We start from the raw sequence: 22,421 nt of genomic DNA on the forward strand, positions 1-22,421 counted from the left end.
CTGGTGCCGGCCCGGCGCGGGGCTGCGGCGGGAGCGGGCACAGCCGGGGTCCGGCGGGACGGGACGGGGCCGCGCTGCTGCTGGGGCGGCTCCGCGGGTGGCGGAGCGGGGTGTGCGCGGGCAGGACGACGAGAGACAACTCGGGACTTCAGCCGTGTCAACAACAGGTAGATTTAGGGAAATGTTGACTTGGTGGCTGCTTTCCTTTCCGCTGAGCCCTGCTTTGGAGCCGTAGCTGGCTGACTGGGCTGCTCCTCATGATTAAACGACGCTGTTCTGCAGTTCTTCACTTTCCTGTGTTCGCTGCGTGGCAGATAAGTTTAAAAGCTGTGTGTCGTGATCCTGTTCTCATTATCAATGTTTGCCCGTGAGAAGAAACATGAATTTCAGAGAGGACGTGGTTTGCTGTGCAGAACGACACAAACCTGCTGGCTATACACAGCTGTGTGTTCTTATAGACAAAAAAACCCAGCAGAACCCCAGCACAGAATACAAAGTTATATCTTATTTGTGCTTGCACTGTACTTTTACTTTTATTGGAAACAAACCGAATGAAAGTATGCTTTAGTACTGGAGTGAGACTTCAAGTAAATAAATTAATTCTAAAAACTAAGTTAAAAAGTAATAATTATCTCTCTGTTAGAACCACTCTTGTTTCATTCAATGCAAAAGTAATAATTGATATAATTATTTAATAGTAAAGACAAAAACCTTGACTTAAATGTAAAGAAAGTGAGGAGATCAGTTCTGCCTTTATTCCTTCAAGTTACAGTTCAGGGATCAGCCTTCAGTTTTTGCAAGAGGAAGAGAAGAGGAGCAAGACAAGGCTGGCTACAGCAGCTGTGTCTGTTCAATGTGTAACTCCAGCAGGAGGGTAATGGCAAATGCCACTCTTGTAACAGCTACAAGTAACAAGTACAAGATCCCTGCTTTGGGGATATGGGCAGTGTCTTATGTGAGGAAATCACTTAATGTTTTATTATTCAGCCAGCTGAGTTTAATACAGATATGTATTAAAGTATAGAATAGGAAAGCTCATCCATAGGTGCTGGTTTTTATTTTTAGTGTTAGATTTTTGGTTTAAATACTTGAGTGAACAAGGAAGATTTATGAGATGTGTTTTGTCTTCCATTGTCAGTGTCTTGCAGTTGTCTGTTCTTGTCCTACAGTGTAATCCTGGTCAGAGGTGTAACATGGTCTGACCATGGGCTTGGTACCTTGATCTGTTTTCAGGCCTATTCCTTCTAGATGGTGTAGTCAGCTGGAGACAAACGTTTCTCCTTTCATCCTCCTCCCTCCCCTTGATCTTCTAGAATAGTCTGTCAGTGTTTACTCTTTTTGTCTTTTCCATGCCTAGATTTCTTTGAAGCTTCTGATTCTCACTGGAAAAACTTCTGCCTTTCACTGGTCCTTCCTTTGGGTAAAACAGTTACCTTTTTTCTTTCTTACTGCTTTGTCTTTTGAGGAAGTTACAGATGAAATTAAAATGTTTCACTTTGTTACAAATGTGAAATCTCTGACACCCAGCAAATGCTTTCAGAGTTTAGAAATATATGAAAGAAACACTTTAGTACTACCACCTCAGCTGACAGAAAGTTGTTTGTGTCAGTGCAGCGTTGCTAGAGCTCAAAGTACACTAAGTGAAACTAGCCACAGATGTAAAACCTTCAGGCTATTTTTGGTTGAAAAAACTATGGCAGCAGACTGTCGATTTAAGAATGCATTTTCTTTTCCGATGACTAAAGTCAGAATTTTTTAGCTTAGAAAAAGGAATTAAGATTTTTTTGTTTCTTTCAGATGTTGTTGGTTTGTTTCACTTCATACCTCTCTGATTTGGCAACATGCTTTGCTGTTTCTCTGTGCAGCTCTGGTAACAGCACACATCACCTTTCATGTCCCGGAAGTTGCACATTGATTAGTTTGTTCTTTCTGACCTACGTGGCTTACAATTAGCTTAGAGAAGTGGGTAGTTCTGGAAGCAGTGCCTTGTTTAGCTTACAAGTATTTGCTCTCTAGATATTCTGTTTGAATTCTACCACAACAAGAGATGGGATTTTTCAGTTGGTGGTGTCTGTTGAGCTGTATTCACCTAAAGTGTCATGGTATCTAGTGCCAGTAGTAAAATAAATTATTAGAGCTGCTGCTCCATTTTCATTACCACGTTTTTTCCAAAGCAAGGTGTCTTCTCTTTGTGTGGTCTCAAGGTAGCTTGCATCAGACTCAGTCCTCTTCTAGGCTTCTCAGTGTAGGCCAATGGGGTCAAGAGAGTGTCCTCACAGAACTTGCTTACCAGTTTGAGAGTTCAAGACACAAAAATGTCTTGCAGAAATAATTTGTGGGCAAGAGTTTCCAAGATGGATAAATATTCATAGACAGATGGCTTTATGTTCTCTTTGACCAAGTATTTAAATGCTTTTTGCTGTGGTACAAAACAGAACGCATGGTCAGGCTTGGGACGTAGCAGTCCACTTTTCTGGTGTTTGTGTTGAAAAAGCTGGCATCAGTAGTTGGTTTCACTGTGGGTTTTTGTCACACCTATCTATGCTAGGATGGCATCAAGGCAACTATAATAAAACTTTAGCTAAAGTGATTTATAGCCTTGTCATCATTGGTGGTGCATTTAAATCACAATGCAGAAGATGTTCTATGTTGCTATAGAATGGCAGCTACTGTTGATTTGGGGAAAAATAAGTACCTATAATACATGTAGATCAAGGCTTACTGACCTCTCCTCTGTAATTCCTGCAGGTATCTTTGTGGTTCCTGCCTGTTTGTCAGGTGTGTATTATTCTGGTGATGACCATATCACAGTCTTTATCTGAGCCTGTTCCTAGCCATGGGATTCTCCTGTCTCAGGACACATATCAGAATATGATGAGCCCTAGTGTTTTGTCTCAAGACTAGGAACCATATTACAGCATTGTGCAGAGACTAGCTCAAGGTGTAGGGAGGGCCTTAGGTGCATTTTTAGGTTATTATTGTACCAGTTGTCTGTACAGATTATTGTGTAAAATTCTTCTAATTTAATATAGTCAAAAAAGAGCTGAGTGTATTGTTTTTATTAGCAATAATATAATAGTCTCTCAGAAATCTTGTGTGACTGCAGAGTTGAGGAGGTCTCAAAGTGGTGTTTAGTCCTATGACATTGCCTGTGCAGCAAATGTCGTGTATGAGTGATGTGTAGGCTAAATTGATAACTGCTAAGTGAAATCTACATTCAAATCAAGTCTGTGAAGACATCCATGAGCAGCTTATCTTACAGAACTTGTATTATTGTATATAGATGAATTACATATACTGATATACCCATACTAATCTATTCTGGATTTTGGACTCGTATAGAAGAATAAAAATAGTGTAATGGCTTGTGGACTGTTTATTTTGATTCTAAATCAAAATAAGGGTCTCACCTGAGCATGCATGACACACACTTAAAGTCCAATTAAAAAAAAATGGAAAAAAAAAGTGGAGGGTTTGTTTGTAGTAGTGTCTTGCATGAGAAATATATGCTCTTTATGTAGGAAAGTTAATTTTTAGTGAATTTTATGGCTAAGCAAGGGGAAAACAGCATCACATTGAATCATCCTCTGTCACTATCTGATAGGTAATGCTTTGAACTTGAACTTTTTCTCTAACCACTTTTTCACATGGCCTGGTTTAGCTTTTATGGGACAATATCGCTGCACTGTGTTAAATGTTGTTTCTGGAAATACATTTTCAGAAAGTCAAGACTGCAGTGATTCTGGCAGGTAAATAGACCAGCACCAAGGAATGCTTAATTTTGTCTTTTTTATTTTCTTTGAACTTTATTAAAAGACAAAGCAGAAACATACAGCAGCTACTATGCTTACCGTTTTCTTTTTCCTAAACAGCTGTTATTTGAATAAGATCTCCTTGCCCCCTCTGTGTTTTTCCCTCACGTCTCTCTTTGACCACCATTATTTTAAGCATACTCTGATCTCATGTGTGTTAACTGCTTTTATGAACTCACCAATTGCACTGCATCAAAGAGAGGTGATCATAAGTAGTTGGCTTGCTTTTTTTTTAAAAATTTATGTTTTTGCCTTTTTTTTTTTCCTGTGTCCTTCCAGCAAATCATTAAGTGTTCTGTCAGTTGGTACTGCTAATGATTCTTGTTGGATTCATGCTTTCAAGGCATCTACACAATGCATCAGATACTTCAGCATAAATATCACAGGTGGTGGTTGTTTCTTTATGGGGTGTTATTTAATCTGAGTTAGCCAATAATTTGACAGTAGTACCACCTGGCCAAAGTATGACTCACAATAGGGTGGAGCAGTAGTGGCAGGAAATTAGGACCAAATACATGGCAGAAACACTGGAGTTCTCTGATCTGTGTGGTGAGCTTTACTCCAGGGTTCTGCTGAAGTAGCCCTTGTCCTGCTGTAAGGCAGCTCTGCCTTCAGTTAGCCCTGAGTCCCCACTGGGCTGTAGGTGCCATGACCCACAGATACACTTTACACACCTTTTCCAACTGCACCTTCACTGTATGCCTTGCCATAGTGAAGTAGCTGAAATCAATTAGTGACATGCAGTATGAATACATGTGTTTTGATGTTGTATATTCTTAGTAGCTAGTGTGTTTTCAAGAGCTCATCTGGGAGCTTTTTGACCTTTTGTTCCTTGTGCAACAAGGAACAGGACTTCTGTTTGTAGAAGTATTGGAAGCAGTCTGGTCAGGTACTTTAGGAAATGTTTGTCTGTCTAAAATGTGAATAGTGGTAATTAAGGTTGTGCATAATTTTGCAGTACTCATTTTTTGACCTCTGAGCACTGAAAAACTATGGGCACAGTGACTTACTAGCATTCATATGAGTTTTACATCAGAGGAGATTGAGAGCTGAGTGAAGAAATCCACAGAAGGAATCAATTTTTCTGTTTTTGAAACATGTTGACTTATTTAAAAGTAATCAAATTCCTATTAAAAACACTCAGTAACTTCACAATCTAAAAGCCTTTGTATGTCATTGAAATGATCTTGCGTGCAAATAATGAAAATCTAGGATTACTTCTGCTGAGTTTCTAGTACTTTGCAAAGGAGAAGCAGCTGCCTTTGTGTACATAATTACAGGTCAGTAAAAAGTCTTTGTTTTCCTAATGTTCACAGAGTGTATTTTTTTTTTTTTGTTTCCACATTTTGGGTTAAGTTCTGGCTAAGCAACAGTCAAACAGAAGTTATTAGTCTCCTTCAATTACAGTCTTTAAATGTGAAATGTTGAGCAAAATGTATTTTACAGAATACATAGTCTACAAAACAGTAACTCTTAACTATAATTGCGCACATCCTTCTACTACGTAGAGTCATTGTCTAACTTAATGGTATAAACTAACAGAGAGAGGTTTTCTAGTTTGTTCTTACTTAAGCTTTTCTTTGTCTAACACATTAAGTTTTGTCTTGTTTGAATGAAAAGAACCATTTTTAAAATTCCTGCTCTTAATGGCAGGTAAGTTGTGCTTCACTTTTGTACAGCTAGACATTTAAATAAAGATTCAACATAGGGTGGGGAGGAGAATCAACAGATGAACATAAAATGTATCAGTAACAGTAGTAGTGAATATTTTTCTGTTTAATTGACTTTAAACTGAAAATTTCTGGATCTCTTTTTTCCTTGCCTTCAGGTCACTGATGATGGTGTCAAAACTAGTCCCTAACAATATGCCTTATATTTGTCTCTGTAAATGGCATGAAACATAAGTCTAGTGTAATAGTACATTAAACATTCTGTTATTGCTGTCTCTGGTGATAAAGCAAAATGTGAAAGTCTATCAGCTTCTTAAAATCTATTTGTCAGGCTGTTGCATCTTTGGATCAGAACTTTTTCATTCTCTTAAGAGAACAGACTTTGTAGTTATTTAATTCAGAAAATTTCCAGTGCCTCTGTAAAGTGAGCTTTCTTAGAATAGTACTTTAAGGGTAGGAAATTACTAACAAGGTTTCTTATGTTCTTTTCATTGTCACAAATGCACATAAGCCCTCTTCATGTATCAGCAAAGCCTTCAAACCTTGATTTGTCCTTTAACTGATACATTGTATGCTTGTTTCTTGTTCTGTATCCTGCCTTGCAAAGAGAATACATGCTAAAACAGTGTACTCAAATATTAAGCTTTGATGGTACATTGGGTTACATTTTTAACTTTTACCTACTTGTTTTTTCTGTGCAGGAGGTGAACGTTTAATTGCAAATTTAGTATGTTCTGTTTGCTGTGCAGTGCTCTGAGAGTGAACAAAGAATGCCTCCTGGTGCTACCATCTTGATAAGCTGGCATCTCATCAGAGTTTATATCAAGATTTTGGCAAAGATAGCTCATGATTTCTAGAGATGTTTCTGGATATAGTCACTGACAGGACTGGTGCAGAAAACTGTTAGGATGAAAATGAGTCTTTGCTTCCTCACTGCTTACTGTAGTGAATGTGTATAGGCAATCACCTCAAATTACACATCCTTTGGGGAGCTCTGTCTATTGTGGTGCTCCACTTTCTTCACCACAGTTCTTTGGTACACCAGAGCCTCTTATACAGGACACTGGCAGCTACTTTGTGGTCTCCTTTTTCTTCATGTGGGCGAGAAAGGGAACGGGTTCTGGCTTGTTTTGAACCCAGCACTCAGTGGTTGCTGGCTGAGTCTGGATGCAAATAACCAAATTCCAGCTAACATAACATCAGAAGTCTCTAATCTGGATTTCTCCTCTGCCTACCTGTTTCTATGTGATTTCGTCTGTGACCCTGTCATACTCGCTCTTCAATTATTTGAGCTAGATGTCATTTCCTGATGAAGTGATCACTAGTGGTCTGTTGAAAGCCACTGCATTTAGAGAAGGAGTGCGCATTCACTCAGGAAATGAAAATTCCAACAAGCATATTTTCTGCAATGTACAATGTTTAGATAGGAGAAACTGAGCACTCTCTACTTCCTCAGAATGAAACATGTTGGACTCTCGTGTTACTGGGCTTCCCTCCATGTGTTGGGTGTCACTGTGCTCCTTTCTGGAGAGTCCTTGCTGCAAATCAGACTGGTGTCAGGAAGGAGCAAACAGAGGAGGACAAGCAGAGGGCAGTGGGAAAGCAGGCTGCTCTGGAGTATTTGGGGCATGAAAACTGCTGAAGGGGTTCCGAGTGACTGAAGCATAAGGAGCTATTTGTGTAGCTGATTCATGTGGTGATAGTGGCAGTTTTCTCAGGGCAGCTAACAGGTGTGGACACTTCTTGTTCCAAAAGGGTGGAAGGTGTGTGCATCTGCGTTGCCTTCACATGAGACAATTTCGTTGGTTGAGTCCAACCCAGTTTAATCACAGGGGTGATGAACAGGTGTGCTGCTCATGTGCCGACATTCTCCTACCAAAGCAGCTGTAGCTACTTTCAGTAGATGTACTGGCACTTTGCACTTCTTGTAGAAGTGCTTCCTATACTGTGAAGTAACAGAAGGATTGGCTTTATTGTTAAAAAAAAAATAAATTATTTACACATTCACCAATATATAAAGACAGAGAAAAATGAAAGAAAGAAACTTATGCCAAAGTTATTACAAACTTTTTAACTGGTTGTGTAGGCCAAGTGATCTGCATTACTTTTAGTGTCCCTATGTTAAAACAAGTATGTAGATTAACAGAGCATCCTTTAATGTTGTTCACTTGTACTAGGTTATACTTCATGTATCTCCAATTTTTGGTGCAGTTAGGCATTTCTCAAAGTCTTGGATCAAGGTTGCTTCTTTTCTGAGAACACCTGATGCTGGGAAGTCAGGTATAGTTCTGCTAACATTTATGACTAGTGTACGTACTAAAGTTTTGCTATTCAGTATCTACAAAGCCATGCAGAACCCAACGTTTCAGACAGAATTGCTAAATGTAAAATTGGTGCATCTCCACTCAGGTTAAAAAAACTTTACAAAATCTCCCTGCTAACCTTCTGAGGTGTGGAAAAATTGAAATTTTAATTTAAAAGAATACTGTTGAAATATGGTTTTAGTAATGGCAAGGATCTCCGTGTTTTGTCTTTTAATTAGACCTGTTTAGTGTCCCCTGTAACATGGTTCTAATCTGTTTATTCTGGTGAGATAAGGTCTCTTACTAGTAATTAATAAGATAAAACAGCTTTAGGGTAACTTCAGTTTGATACTGTTTGGCCTTGATATTTGAAGACAGCTGCATTCCTTTAAAAGTGTTGAAATTAAATTTATTTTCACCTGTTAAATTCATTGTTTTGAGCAGTTTGCAGTGTTTTCCATATTCTGCTCATATTTTAAAATAATTTTACTATTGAATAGGCACTATCTGTTTAAAATGAATAAGAAGAAAAGGTGAATGTGCAATGAAAATAGACCTACCTTTGCATAACTGGGATCCATGTGACATTTTCACCTTGAGAATGGATTCCTGATACGAATTATTTTCATACTGAATGAAGGCTGGGATCCATTTCTAGTCTGAGACACTGCTGTTTCTTAAAGTTAATTCTCATGGATCTGACATTTCACAACAAAACAAAATTTTGATTATCTAAAAAATTTGATTTCCTGTGGTTTTAACTTGGGTATTGCATGAGGTCTTGGTTACATGTTCTAAACTGTAGCTTTTTTTATTTCATGTTTTGCATTCAAGTTGAGCTGGCACATAACATGTTTAGAAGAGAGGCATGATATATCTTACAGTCTCCAGAAAAGAAAGCAGACTTTTCCATATTTGTGTCTTCTGTTAGGCTGCACAGTGGGAGGTCTTTGTAAGGATTTCTTTCTCCAAATAACAGAAGATCTACCTCCAAAGTTAAAGTAACATACTTTAGCAGACTTCTGAAAATAAGTGGACTAGGTAGGCTGAAATCTTGCAGCTTACAAATTATTGCTGGGTGTATGTAGCAACATATGAAGTTGTTGATGTTTGAAGGTCACCTGGTAACAAATTGCTATTTGTAGACTGAGAACTTGGTTTACAAAGAAAAATATTTTGTCAAATAATAAACAGTAAACTGGTAGAATTGTTACAGATTTTTCAAGGTTTAACGTATAATAAGTTAAATGAAAGATATGTCTTAAATGTATGAAATATAATGTGACCTCCAAATTTGGAGGATGTTTATATCTGTCTTCTAGAGACTGATAGTATATGCCAGTGGAAGCATCAATCAAGCACTTATTTTATGAGGTTTTTATATTTTTTTTTGTTTGTTTGTTTTCCTGAAGACCATATAATTGGCTAGATGATATAGACCAGATTGGTGGTGTATTCTCTGACCAGGTAGTTCATAGGCTAAACAATGTGAAACTCTTTTTGTGGAAGAAGGTGTAAAATACTTCTACAGCTTACATGAATGAGAAAAAAAAAATTAAATAGTTGTCTGACTTTACAGTTGTAGAGACAGTGTTGATAGTGGTGGGATAGGTGTGAGCAGTACTTTAGCTGCTTGCATGCTTGATATCTCTGAACAGTAGTCATATGCAGTGAAGCTGAGAATGATTTGTATGGATGGTAGTTGTACTGTAATTTCTTATTAATTAAAGAGCCTCTGTTGGGCAGCCTGAAAAGCCCCTATCAAGTATTGTTTTAAATATGTTATTTTTAGATTGAGTGGCATAATAGGCTATTAGGCTTCATGTAGAGAAGCCCTTCTTACTTTCAAAACATTACAGGTATTGAAAGGGAACACACTAATTTTACATAGAAATGTGTATGCAGTATCTTTAACATAATATTTGAAAGATTTTAGTCTAGTTGTTTCTTTTGTGCCACCAGGTGGCATGGGACTACAGTCTGTTTATTTTTTTTTCTTTCCAGTATTCCATCATCTACATATTGATTTCTTCTTGTTTTCAGTTCCTCAGTTTTATAAGTTTTTAGAATTTATCTTTAAACTGTTGGGATTCTAGGATGTTGCTCCTACATCTCATTTAGCTGAATCTAGTTCTGTCGTCAAAATATATTTTTGTCTTTTTTGGAAATGGTAGCTGTCTGCCTGTGTTGCATTTTAAAACCTGTTACTGTTTTCAGGATGTATCAATCTAAGAAGCAGAAATAACAAGCAGCGCATCAGCACTTAACACAGCCCATAAAACACAGAGACAAACCAATAGCATTAAAAAAATACTAAAACATATTGTCTGAAAATTACAAAGAACTTCCATAAAGGTAGAATTATAGTAATGACAGTTTAGAATCCAAAAACATGATTGGTAACTCTTGGTAAGGGATTTTTTTTAAAATTTTTTTCATTCCTGAGGACTTTGCAAAACCAAGAGAATTTGAAAGAATGTACACTTCAATTTAGAAGGAGACCTAATCTTTTACAAACTACAGTTGCTGAAAAGAAAAAGGAAAATATTTCAAGTATATTACAGTTGAAAGGGAAAAGTGTCCATGTACAGATGTTGTTTCTAATATTATGCTACAGTCCTAAGAAAATAAGGCAGTGGTGCTAGGAAAAAATCATTAAAATCATAAGTCACAGAGTAGCTGTCTGCAGAATCAATGGTATTTGTGTTGAATGTAGTGGTAAAATGTAGATGCCTGAAACTGAAGCAGGTTTTGCTGTTATGACTTGCAAAAATATCTAATCATGTGTTGTATATTTTCAGATCTGAATTCAGTTTTAATAATAGAAAGGGACTGTTTGTTTTTTTTTTTGTTCTTTTGTCACTTCTTGTTACATTTAAGTAATTCTGAGCAAATTAAGAAATTGCTGTTAACGATGATAGATATCCCTAAGGTCATATTAAATAATCTGGCCTTTTTGATTCTGTAAAAGCTAGCACATTGATGCCTGATAAAAAGCATCCCTCAAATAATTTGGTAGGAGTGGCTAGTACATGAGAGGGTGGTAGCATTTTGGGGTGTCTTGATTGGCTGTGCTACCTCCTGCATCCCAGCAATACCGTGATTAGATACAGTGATTAAATTGCTTTGCAGGATCTCTCTCTTCCTTGCAAGTTGCACTGGAAGATGTGTTGACTTTTTCAATTCACACTGGTGTTGTTCTGCAGCCTTACTCTTGTGGAGCTCTCTAGAATATCTACAAAATCCTGTTGTTTGGCAATTGGAGGTGACCTTCTGACTGAAAATGCCATTAGCTTGATCTCTCTTTTACAGGATTTTCTTGATGATTGTAATGGTCCAATTATACAGATTATTCCTGTGATCAAGCTGTGAAGGGATTGCTTATGCCCATGAAGTTCTTTTGTTGATTTCTCTCCAACTTTTGTTGAAAATCAGAAAGGTGGTATTTGTATTTTACATGTGTAGGAATAAAACCTGAAATGTTAACAATATCCTCTTAATCCCATCATGATGTGACTGACTTGTAAAAAATAGCTTTCTGTTTGATGTTCTGATAAATGAAAATATCAGATTTTTGGAAATGAAAGATGTGAAAAAAGTTGAATTAGATATAATTGCTACTTGACACTGTGAGACTTTAAAGAGTATCTTTGTATCCCTGCCTAATTTTGTGCTGTGAATTCAAGTTCACAGAGGAAAAATGTATCATACATTTTTCTCTTTCTATTTTTGTTACTTTCTCTTGTACTGAAAAGAGGAAGTTCTGTGTTTTGCATCAATTCTTTATTAGTTTGTCTTTATATAAAATGTAAAATATATATTTCAATTTTCTCTATGATCACACACTATTGTGAATTTTTTTGTTGTTGTTGGGGTTTTTTGGGTCTATCAAGACCCAAGAATTTTTCTGAGAAATAAATAAACTTGACTTTTTTTTCTCTCTCCCAGGGCCAGCTTTCAATATTGCAAGAAAAAATAGATCATTTAGAGCGCCTGTTGGCAGAAAATAATGAGATTATTTCAAACATACGCGATTCTGTGATCAATCTGAGTGAATCAGTAAAGGATGGACAAAAAAATCCAGAAGCTGTAAACTTCGGTCCAGGATCTGTTTCTGAGCTGTTCCCTTCTGCTTCAGTTTTGCTTGCAGTTGATTCTGAGGATTGTTTGTTTGCTTCAAAAAGTGGAAGTCACAGTTCAGGTGTACAGGTAAGCAGTATGCCTTTCTGATTCTGCTGGAGTTTCAGCTGTCACTATGTGTTTAATTCTGAAAATGTCAAGTTGCTGCAAAAATCTTGGTACTAAGACATAATAGAATTGTTGAAGTGACTGCTGTGTTTAACAGATGTTATGAAACTGTTCCTTTATATCTTTTTTAAAAAGTTCTCTGAAAATTGAGTAATGATTATCAAGAGCCAACATTTGAGAAAGCTTAAAAGTCTTTTGTAAAAAATAAAAAAAACTCATGGTGATTATTGTCCCACCACTTCTTTGGAAACAATTTATTTGAGAGTTTCTTTCAGTTTCCCAAACTCTTCTAAAACTGATAAAAAATAAACTGGAAATAGTGGATAGGCTTGGTTTAAATAGATTTTACTTTTAGGGATGTATGTAGACAAAGGTGGATGGGGAGATAAAGAATGTTCAACGATTACTAATTTCAAAAAAATTGTGGGTTCTGTGTACCCTTTTGAATGTCATTTCTGTATTTCAGCATTTCCTGTGTGTCTCCAGTTTGTATAGACATTTTGATCTGAAAGGAGGAACATACACCATGTTGACTGCTTGGCATAAACTGTGGAGGTTGAAGTTTTTAAAGTCAAACACTTCAAGTTGAATTTATTTGGCTTTCTGGTGATGCTTCTGAGTTCATGGACTCATATATTCAGTTTTAATGGAGTGATTCAGGAGCACTGAGAATACTCTGTGAAGTTTGTGATCTGTACTGTTTTTGTGAGTCTTGTGGGAGTATTATAAATATTCATAGTACTCTAAAGCAAAGATTAAATTTTGAAGTCCAGCTTTCTCATTTTAGAATTTGAAGTATTTCTATTGCAGGAGAAAGACAGTGGACTTCAGACAAATAAGTACACATATTAGAACAATTGTAACCTCTGATGTATCATGATTTATACTTTTAAACTCTTCAGGGATAGGCACTACCTTAATGTCTTTTAAAGAGAAAGTAGACTTTTCAAAGGCAATGTCTGAACACCTCTTTGTGTGTCTGATATTTGTTAAGACTTCTGTGCAGGGAAGTGAAACATCTGGAGCTGTGGTTACAGGCTTTCAAGTTAGTGGATTATTAACAGGTAATTCATTTTACAATCTGTTATCATGTTAGGTGATGTACTTGGTTATGTGCATTAAAAATAAGTTTTAGTAAATGAATTTTGAGATAAAACATGTCTTAAATTCTTGGGCATGTTAACCTGTTATGACTGGAAGGTAAAACATGTTTTCTAAAACTGGTCTTTGTTTTTTGCTTCACCCATGCAGAATATAAGAATATACACCTGCTATCACCCAGCTACCTACTACCTATGTTATGGGAGTCTGTTGTAGCTATACTGCTTTTGGATAATTTTCTTTACTTTTATGTACATTTGCATGTACATAAGAAGCAAACACACTATTCCCCTGTTCACATTTTCCTTTCTTCCTTGTGCAGGGAGGGCTTTAATGTTCTCCATGTCATTGCATTGCACCCCCTGCTCAGCAGGCTATTCACTGCCAACATTAAGTCACTTTAATATGCTTCTGTACACAGTTAGTTTCCCATCCTGTGAGTCTGAACTGCATTTTTCAGTTATGGAATCTAAGACCTTGACTTTAGCAGAATTCCTCTAGCACCATGTTAACAAGCTGATCTAAATCACTGATCTAAATAGTAAAACTAAAAACAGTTTTACTATTTAATACTTTACCAATCCTGATGTATTCTGCATGCTCAGTTAATTGTTTTGACACATTTTCAATAATTATTTTGAGCACTTTTTGAAAGAGATATGTATTAATTGCTGCTGTATGTAAACGTTAACTTAAACCCACATTTTTTTGCATTACTTCTCCCATGTTTGTGTCTCAGGTGGATGTATGAGGGACTAGAAAATACTAAGAGCTAATATAGGTGAGATTAAATGTTTGGATTAAAAAAAACAAACAAACACCGCTTAACAGAATGAAGGCAAAAGAGTCTTCACTGAATAAATCATGGAAGTTGATTATAGTCTCCCATAATGGAGAAACCATTGTAAGAAGGTATTTGAATAAGGATTAAAAAACCTTGTGATTGCTAGATTTGCTACTCAAAGACATGTGATTTCATAAAACAGAAAAACCAGGTTGCTAACAACATGAGACCAAAGGATTCTTGTATGGGACAGCTGAAGGATGTTTATTTAATGGAGGAATTATAAATCAAGAAATTGTTTACCTGCTACTTGTGCTGTTTGTAAGTTGGTAGAAAACTGTAACAATTGGAAACTGAAAATAAAGCTGACTTGAGAATGCTATAATTTAAGTCAGGTAAAAGATTAATGTGTACTTTTTCCCCAAAAGATAAATAATAGAGACAGGTACACACAAAAATGAAGATGACTGGATTAAATATGGATATGACCTGATGCTTTTTCAGTTTGGTAGTTCAAGAAGTATCTGGCATTTGTGCTCAGAGGAGATGGAGTTCTCAATAGCCATCATGCTGAGCTGGAAGGTCTTTTAAATAATACAATGAGGTGTCTCCTCCTCTTGTCCATTTCAGCTACTAAAGCATCTAATATCAGGCTTAGTAATGTTACTCTTTTCAAAAATGAGACATGAATCACTCTTTGAAAAGGTGGTTTGAAGAGACACAATATAAGCTTTTATTTCTTCTGAGCAGTAGTTTAGTATTCACTGTTAAGATGTTATGATGTTTTCATGAGATTTATATAATTTCAGCAGTTTGAGTCCTTCAGTACAGAGAAAGGATAAGCCCATACAGAAAAAAGACACCCGATGGCCTTCCCAGTGTTTTAATAAAAAGCTTGTAGCAAATGGCTGTCTTCTGAAGCAGACACAATGAAGACAGACAGCATCCTTTTTGAATTTCTATGTCTACTGTTTATAAGAAGTCCTTTTTTGCTATATCAGTATTTAATACTTAGATGTGGATCTAAAATATCTCCATGAAATGCTTTCTTTAACCTCTTTTGCCTTTCAGCCTGATCTGGCTTTAGTTGATTTCAGTGGAAGCTTTTGATCTTTTTTTTTTTTTTTTAAACTGCTTTTAATTAACCTTTGAATCTGAATGGTTGAGGTTGCCAGGGAACTCTGGGTGTCATCTGGTCCAATCACCTGCTCAAGCAGGGCTTCCAAGAGTCAGGTGTCATGGATCATGTCCAGGTTGCTGACTGGGCAACCTGTACTTGATTACCTTCACAGGGAAAAAGCTTTTCTAATATTCAGGAGGAGCCTTCAGTGTGTGCCCATCACCTCTGATACTGTCTCTGGGCACCCCTGGAAAGAGACTGGCTCCACCTTCTCTGCATTCTCTGCCTTTCGTTTCCTGGGTGCTCCTTCTTGTCATTCTTGAAGACAGGAGTGATGTTGCTTTCCTTCAGTCTTTGGGCATTTCTCCTAATCACCACAATCCTTCAAAGCCTTTTAAGTTTGGCCTTGCAGTGACAAAAGCCAGCACTCATGGGTGCATCCCACCAGGGCCCATTGGCTTAGATATGTCTCATTAGTTTAGGTATTCCCTGAGCTGGCCCTGTTTCAAGAAGAGACAATTACTTCCCTGGTTATGCTGGCCTCATTATCTCTGATACAGGCCAGGATGCCTTCGGAGAGGCACCCCAGCATGCTGATGTCCCAGGAAGGATTTTGGGGATTTCTGTGTGATTGCGCCTTGTGGGTACTTCCTTCCATATCTACAAATGTTGGAGGTGGCCCAGTTTTATTGATTTCTTATATTTTTTTGAAAATCCTTCCATGTGACATCATTCCTGACAACTGCTCCCTCACAGGGCTGCTGTTGATTCTGTCAGTCTTCTTTTATTCGTAGCCAGAAGCTCCTTAATAGTTCTGCTGTTTTCCTGGAAAAGGTACCTCTGTTGTCCTTAGCTGGATTTCTTCTCTCCCAAGCAGACACAGATCTGAAAACAGGGTCAGAGAACCTGAAACACCAACTCCGAGGCCAATTATTTATCTATACTAGCAGTGTCCTCCTCTTATACTCTTATCCCCCTCACTGGTGGATACCAGTGACCTTTTCACCTTGATTAACTGCAGAATTCTGTAGTCAAGTTTTTATGCAGTCTGTGTTGCTTCTGGCAGTATCACTGATACCCACATGGAAGTATAACAAGGGATAGTAGCCATTGATTTGGACAAGCTTCAGTAGTTCCTCTGCAATACCCAGGATTTATACCTTTCCAGGGCAGCAAGCATCTCTAGATGATGGGTCAGGGACTCCAAGACCTGAATAGCAGTTTCTGTCTCTTGAGCTCATAGTCATATCAGCTTGGTTTGAAGTAGCTGTAAAGTTGTAGATGTCAGGGGAAAAAAAATATGAATGGTAAGACTGTAAAATTTTGCAACTTGAAGAGTGCAGAAAGTTGCTTGTTAAATTCAGACTGCATCCATAAGAAAAAATTCATAGGAATGTGTGCAATTCAATTAATTACTACTTTTTCATCAAATCATATTTTCATGGTTGGAATGTCCAAAGAGCTTATCAGTATTAAGGCCATTCATTGTTAAGTGGCAAATTTATAAAATATGCACTTACATTTTCTTCAGAACATTGTGTTGCAGAGAAAAAATTACAGTTCTTCAAACTCAGGTTTTAGAAAATAGTGTATTTAGAAATAATATTATCTATGTTATATAAAATATGTATTATTTATTATTTATCTAATATATAAATCAGCCTAATAGTGTATTTAGAATATATGCTATTAGGCTGGCCAACTTCAGCATAAACCTTATTTGGGCCCTTCAAGCTGACAGTACAGAATGAACAGATCTTCAAGTATTGCACCTGTGTTTTTCACTAATCAATATTGTCCAAAGTTCGAAGCAATCCTGGGGGACCAGTGATGTGACAAGACCATCTCATACAGGCCATAGATGCCTGGTGTACGTGGAATCCCTCACAGGTTTTAGGTGTCTAGGGCATGCTGCAGGACCAGTGAGGCCCTGCTAGATGTAGGGTTGCTGAGTTGCATTCCCGTCTTACATTACTTAATTTCCTTTATACCTTAAGCTAAAGGCCTGTAGTGGATTGACCTTTTCTGGCTGTCAGATTCCAACCCATCCAAGGTCAACCCACTGCTCTTCCTTATTCTTGAGGATTAAGAGATAGCGAATGGTATGCCCAAGACTTGGACTGAACATTGCCAGAGTGAAACAACTGTGGGGATTCTTTTGTTGTTCTGGTGAGGTGAAAGGGCAAGGAGTGCAGATTTACCTTGTATGTGGGTGTGTGTAAAAAATTCCCTTTCTCAGGATTTTTATGTCACTTTGATTTTAGTATAGGAAATGTTGGGGATTTTTTGTCAATGTAGATGAAGTTTGTGAAGACTATATGATTAATATATATTTTATTGACTGTTCTTAAGTAAGTATTTCACAGAGCTGAGGGTGGAATGCTCTGGGAGGAGATGTCCAGGTGTTGGCAGTGAGGGTCTCCAGTACCTGTGAGGAGAGGCCAGTCCTGCCCTGTGCCAGACACAGCTCCAGACCCACCACAGGATACAGTCTCCATCAGCAAAGCAAGTCAGTACCTCTGGCAGAATGGGTTTTAAGAAAGGGTAAAATGCTGCCTGACAGTCTAAAGGCCAAAAATGGGGGACAAACCATCCTGTGAACACCATGGTCCTTGATCAAGGAAGCAGAGAAGGCATTCTAGTCACTGGAGCAGTTTGGGAAGACCATAGTGGAGAAAGAGTCTCCCTGAAACCTGATCTTGCCAGAATAGGTGGATATTTTCAGGAGAAACTGAAGCCTGTGGGGGGGATCCTCACTGGAGGAGTTCCTGATGTGCTGTGTCTTGTGCTGTGGCTCCCATGCTGGAGAAGGCAAAACATGTAAGAAGGAGAGAACGACAGAGAGGAAACATTATGGACTTATCTCTCACTATCCAACTGTATTTTAAAAGGCAACGGATTAATTTAATGTTCCCAAAGTCAGGTCTGTTTTTCCTGTAATGAAAATTGGTAAGTGATCTCCCTGTTTTTATCTTCATCCATCATATTTTATATTTCTCCCTGTGATGAGGAAAAATGAGAGATCAGCTGGGTAGAGGCCAAAGTCAACTATTGCAAAGCCTTAATTTCTTTAGGCTTTGCAATTTAGGCCTTGCAAATTTCTTAATATTTATTTCAGATGTCTGTAGTTTTTTAAAGTTTTTCTAGCAGGACAGAAAGCACCTTACCACTGGGAAGGTTTAACTGTTGTGGTGTTGAAGTAGTGAATGACTGCTAGTCCTTTGTTCGTGTAGATGAACTGGTTTTTGTAGAAAGTTTGTCAGGCGTACAATTGTATTCTAACATGGGTTTGGAACTGATTAAAGTTTAGTTATAAAACTAGAGTGCCAGGAATTGATTGTCTGATGTCAATTCATGTTTGTATGTTATCTTCTTTCTTAAAAGCAAACCAGAGCCTTACAAAAAAATTTTCTTGGATCTCATATTAGTAGACTCTCTTTGAAGCTGTATGGTGTTCCCTAAGTTTCATAGGAACTTGTTACATTAATTCTAGAGTTGCTTTATTTATCTGTAACCTTTTTATTTGCATGGACAAGTGAAATATATCCTTACTTGTACAATTAATGTACTGGGGAACAGGAAACGTACAAGAAGCTTTGTTATAGCAGTTGGCTGTAGTTATCAACATTTTTGTTGATAGCTTCTGTCAGTGTCTTTTTGTGATTTTGATGTTTGCCTCTATCTCTCTCATGGTGTCATTTCTTCTTGCTCAGTTTATTTCCTTTGTTTCCTGCATTCCTGTGTTTACTGTACTGTGTTATTCTGTATAATCCTCTTCATACTCCCCTCCCCAATACCATTGTGAGCTGCTGCCATAATTTTTGTGACTTAAGGCTCTTAATCCTACTGTTTATCTAATCAATGTCAGTTTTCTCAGAACAGGAGCCTTCCAAATGCTCCTCTCCTGGCAGCTGTGTCTTGGGTGTCCTAGCGTGATTTGAAACTTGCTCTCATTTGTCAGTTTTCTATTCCTTTGGCACATCATCCTTCTGTCTGTAATGAACAAGCTGTTCCATTTTAGGTGAAAACAGCTTTGTTTTTTAATAGCAGAACTGTTTCTGTTAATTCATGTTTTATATTCCTTTAATTTTTCTTTTTTAGATGCTGGATGTCTACGACATTCTTCCTTTTGATAATCCAGATGGTGGCGTTTGGAAACAAGGATTTGATATCACATACAATGAAAATGAATGGGACAGCGAACCACTTCAAGTTTTTGTTGTGCCTCACTCACATAATGATCCAGGTATTATGTTAACTGAATTGATTTGAGTATCTAGAGACTTTTGAATTAGGAAATGCATTGCCATTTCTGTTAAGATTTGGGGTTTTTTTTGAAGCCTACCAGTTAATATGTTAGACTCAAGTCTAGCAAGGCAGTGAAACAGTTGTATGATTTAAGTGTCATTGACTTCCAATGACAACTGCTATGATACAAGTTGTATGTCTGCTGAATTTATTAACTGGAGCAGAACTTCAGTGTTGATATTGAAAAGTGTGAATTTCTGGTAACACATTCAGTTTATACATTGCTGCATTAAATACCATCAATTCTTATTTTGATTTTCTGGACTGTCACAGATATGTAGTCCTCAGCCTGTGCTAAAAAAATGTGCTTTTAGAAGATGTGACAATGGCAAATCTGAATTTTTTGACACTTTCTTCACTTTTTTTTTGTGCACACCCCCAACCTATAGTGGGATAGTGAAAAGTCTAGAGTTAAACAGAAATCTAGGTATATCTATGTAATTTCATTTCCACCCAAGTACGTTTACAGTGTAATAAACAAAATGGAGAAGTGTTCCTTTATTTTGGAATGACTTCTTGGTAAAATTTACCAAGAAGTGAATTATACTGCTACACTGTGGTCCTGATACATGTATACTGACCATGAGATGTGGTAGCACTGGTTATTGTCATAGAAAGCCACAATTCAAGTGATATTAAATTTTACTACTGTATACCTCTCTAAACTCAAATTTGTTGTATAAAGTACTGTGGATCTGAGTGAAGGTTTAAACATAAATGTCTTTTATTTGCATGTATATAGCTTTTTCAAAGAAAATGTATGCTGGAATGTGGAATTACTATATTACTGTGCAGTTATGACAGGTAAATTTATGTAGTATGGATATGGTAGAAATATTCAGAGCAAATAATCACAGTATAGACCTAGCTCTGCCTATTTATTGAACTATCTTTGTACTTGTGTCCGTTTATTTCCTCTCTGGTTGTAGTTCTCCTAAAGACTTCCCTTGAAACAAGCAGCTTTGGGAATCAAAGCAATCCTAAGGCAATATACAGAGGTTCTCGTTCTCTTGGGTCTACTAGAATGGTCTGTGGAGTTTATCTGTCTCCCTTTTTTCTGCTGAAGCTGTTGGGATCACATCCTAGCTGGTACAGGACAGTTCACTAGAGGCCATTGGCCTGGTGTCACATCTGCCCTCCTGGAATGTCTTTACCTGAATTGAACAAAAACCTTGTGCACAGTGTAGGCTGAGGTAACTTTCAGGCACATGAAGTTTAGGAGATGCAGGGAAATCTCCTGAGGTAACCTGTGAAGAGATTTGGTAATACTTCACCAGTGTCTATTCAAGTAATGAGGTAATTTTACTGCCGGTTCTAGTGATTTCAATATATGTGAAAGATATTTACCAAGAAATGGGGTCAGTAAAGGTATAACTATATTAGCTGAAGAAGCTTCAAATTCTCATTAGATTTTATGTTTTCCCATCTGAAGCTACTTCCTCTTTCACTTCTCATATAACCAGTTATACTACTGAGAATGTGTAGCTCAAAGGCAAAGAAAGGGCCTTGAAATAACTTTGTCTAGGGGGTGGCATCCCTGTCCATAGTGTGGGGCTAGAAATTGCATGGTCCTTTCCATGCAAGTCAGTCTGTGCATCTGTGAAACGCAATCAGTAGGGATGATGGTGGGTTTAAGTTCCACCTTCTTTTTTGGAAGATGACTGAATGTGCCAATGCTCTGAAACACTTTGTGATGCTAAAACTGGGTTAACTGCTTCTGTGTGAATTTAACTGTGACCTGCAAACTTGGGATCTTTGTGCTTCTCTCTGCAGTAGCTAAAGTGTTTCCCTTTTGGGAAATGGGTTGAGAGTGGGTCTCCTTCAGAGTTTTGATCAGTGGTGGCACAATTGCTTTAGTTGCTGGCAGTTGATAAAGATTTGAGCACCTCAGTAGCATGTCTTAAACAATGGAGAGAAGTTTGGTTGTTGTGTGAGATTATAGCTATCATAGATAGGTGGCAATTCTATCAGGAGCAGATTAAGGAGCAAGCTATAACCTACTGTGCTGGCAGAGCTCTTATGTTGGCTCTCACTGCTTCATCTGTAGTGTTTTGTGGCTGCCTGAAGTGCAGGAGGCAGCTGAAATGCAAAGGGGAGAACTTAGATCAGGGCTGGCAAGATTGTCAGCCAGCACAGATGGACTTGAAAGATGAATATTGTATATTACTGGAGGGAGGAAAAGACACCTCTAGACACCTCATCTATTGATCTGTAGTAATTTTGGTAATGGCTACTCATTAAATTATTTAAGAATTGAGACTTGTGAGCTTTCTAAAATATGTGTGTACCTGTATCTCACTGCTGAATGTGGCGATTACAGACCTAGTTTAAGTGGCTTTTAAGGGGAATTGAAAGTGACTGAAGTTGATTTTTCTCTTGCTTCTCAACCTACATGCAAGTGTATGGGCACAAAGGTCAGAACTAAACACTGCTTTTTAATACTTCATCAATTATCTATGACATTGGTAATTTTGCTTTACTACCACTCACATTAATCACCTTTTATTATTTAAGACAGTCTCAATTTCTCAGGAGGAAATCTATATAGAACTAAGTCAGTGTTAAGATATAAGTAAACTTAACCATAAAATTTGATGCTGTTAATACATCATGGAGTTTCATGTATGCTTTCTGTTGACCAGGGCTGGATATGTTTTTCTGATGACTTCTTCACCAGAACAGAGATTGCTTAAACTGTTGTCTGATTCACCAAAATACAAGAAATGGGCAGCTCACAAGTTTTTCTTGATATGCTGAATGAGGGAAATTAGAGCTTTATTCCTGGCTTATTTTTCAGTATTTCTGTGTTTGCAGAAGAGGTGCAGTTCCTTTGGAAATCAACAGGACTGTTAGAGTAAGGACACTTTTAACTGCTCATCAGCAGAAATTTCCTTTCCATCTTAACTATGATGGCAACAGATTTGATATGTACAAAGGCAAAAATAGATCTTGCATAGGACTTAAAATGTAAGAAGTCTAATTATAATTTTGGTAGTACCTCATAGATCATGGCAGATTTTACTTTTTGGGAAATGTGCAGTCATTCAATTTTTTCGTTAAGCTTATGAAATTAAG

The 22,421-nt window shown here is 37.4% G+C and overlaps 1 protein-coding gene across 4 annotated transcripts in view; it reads left to right on the forward strand.

Annotated features, from left to right (window-relative positions):
• MAN2A1 (mannosidase alpha class 2A member 1) overlaps nucleotides 1-22,421 on the forward strand; it is a 103,257-nt gene that overhangs the window by 864 nt on the left and 79,972 nt on the right. For 2 of the 4 annotated variants that reach the window (XR_005630345.1, XM_039733420.1), the window contains exons 2-3: nucleotides 11,734-11,994; nucleotides 19,140-19,284. Coding sequence is in view for 3 of the 4 variants with exons in the window: in XM_039733420.1 (XP_039589354.1) it covers nucleotides 11,734-11,994; nucleotides 19,140-19,284 (406 nt within the window). In the remaining variant the exon portion in view is untranslated. Of the gene's footprint in view, nucleotides 1-46; nucleotides 168-11,733; nucleotides 11,995-13,734; nucleotides 14,047-19,139; nucleotides 19,285-22,421 lie in introns of those variants that run through there. The other 2 variants (XM_039733422.1, XM_039733421.1) reach the window with 2 other exon arrangements.

The sequence above is a fragment of the Passer montanus genome, unplaced genomic scaffold, assembly GCF_014805655.1.
Source record: "Passer montanus isolate IOZ18808 unplaced genomic scaffold, ASM1480565v1 scaffold87, whole genome shotgun sequence".
Classification (NCBI taxonomy): domain Eukaryota; kingdom Metazoa; phylum Chordata; class Aves; order Passeriformes; family Passeridae; genus Passer; species Passer montanus.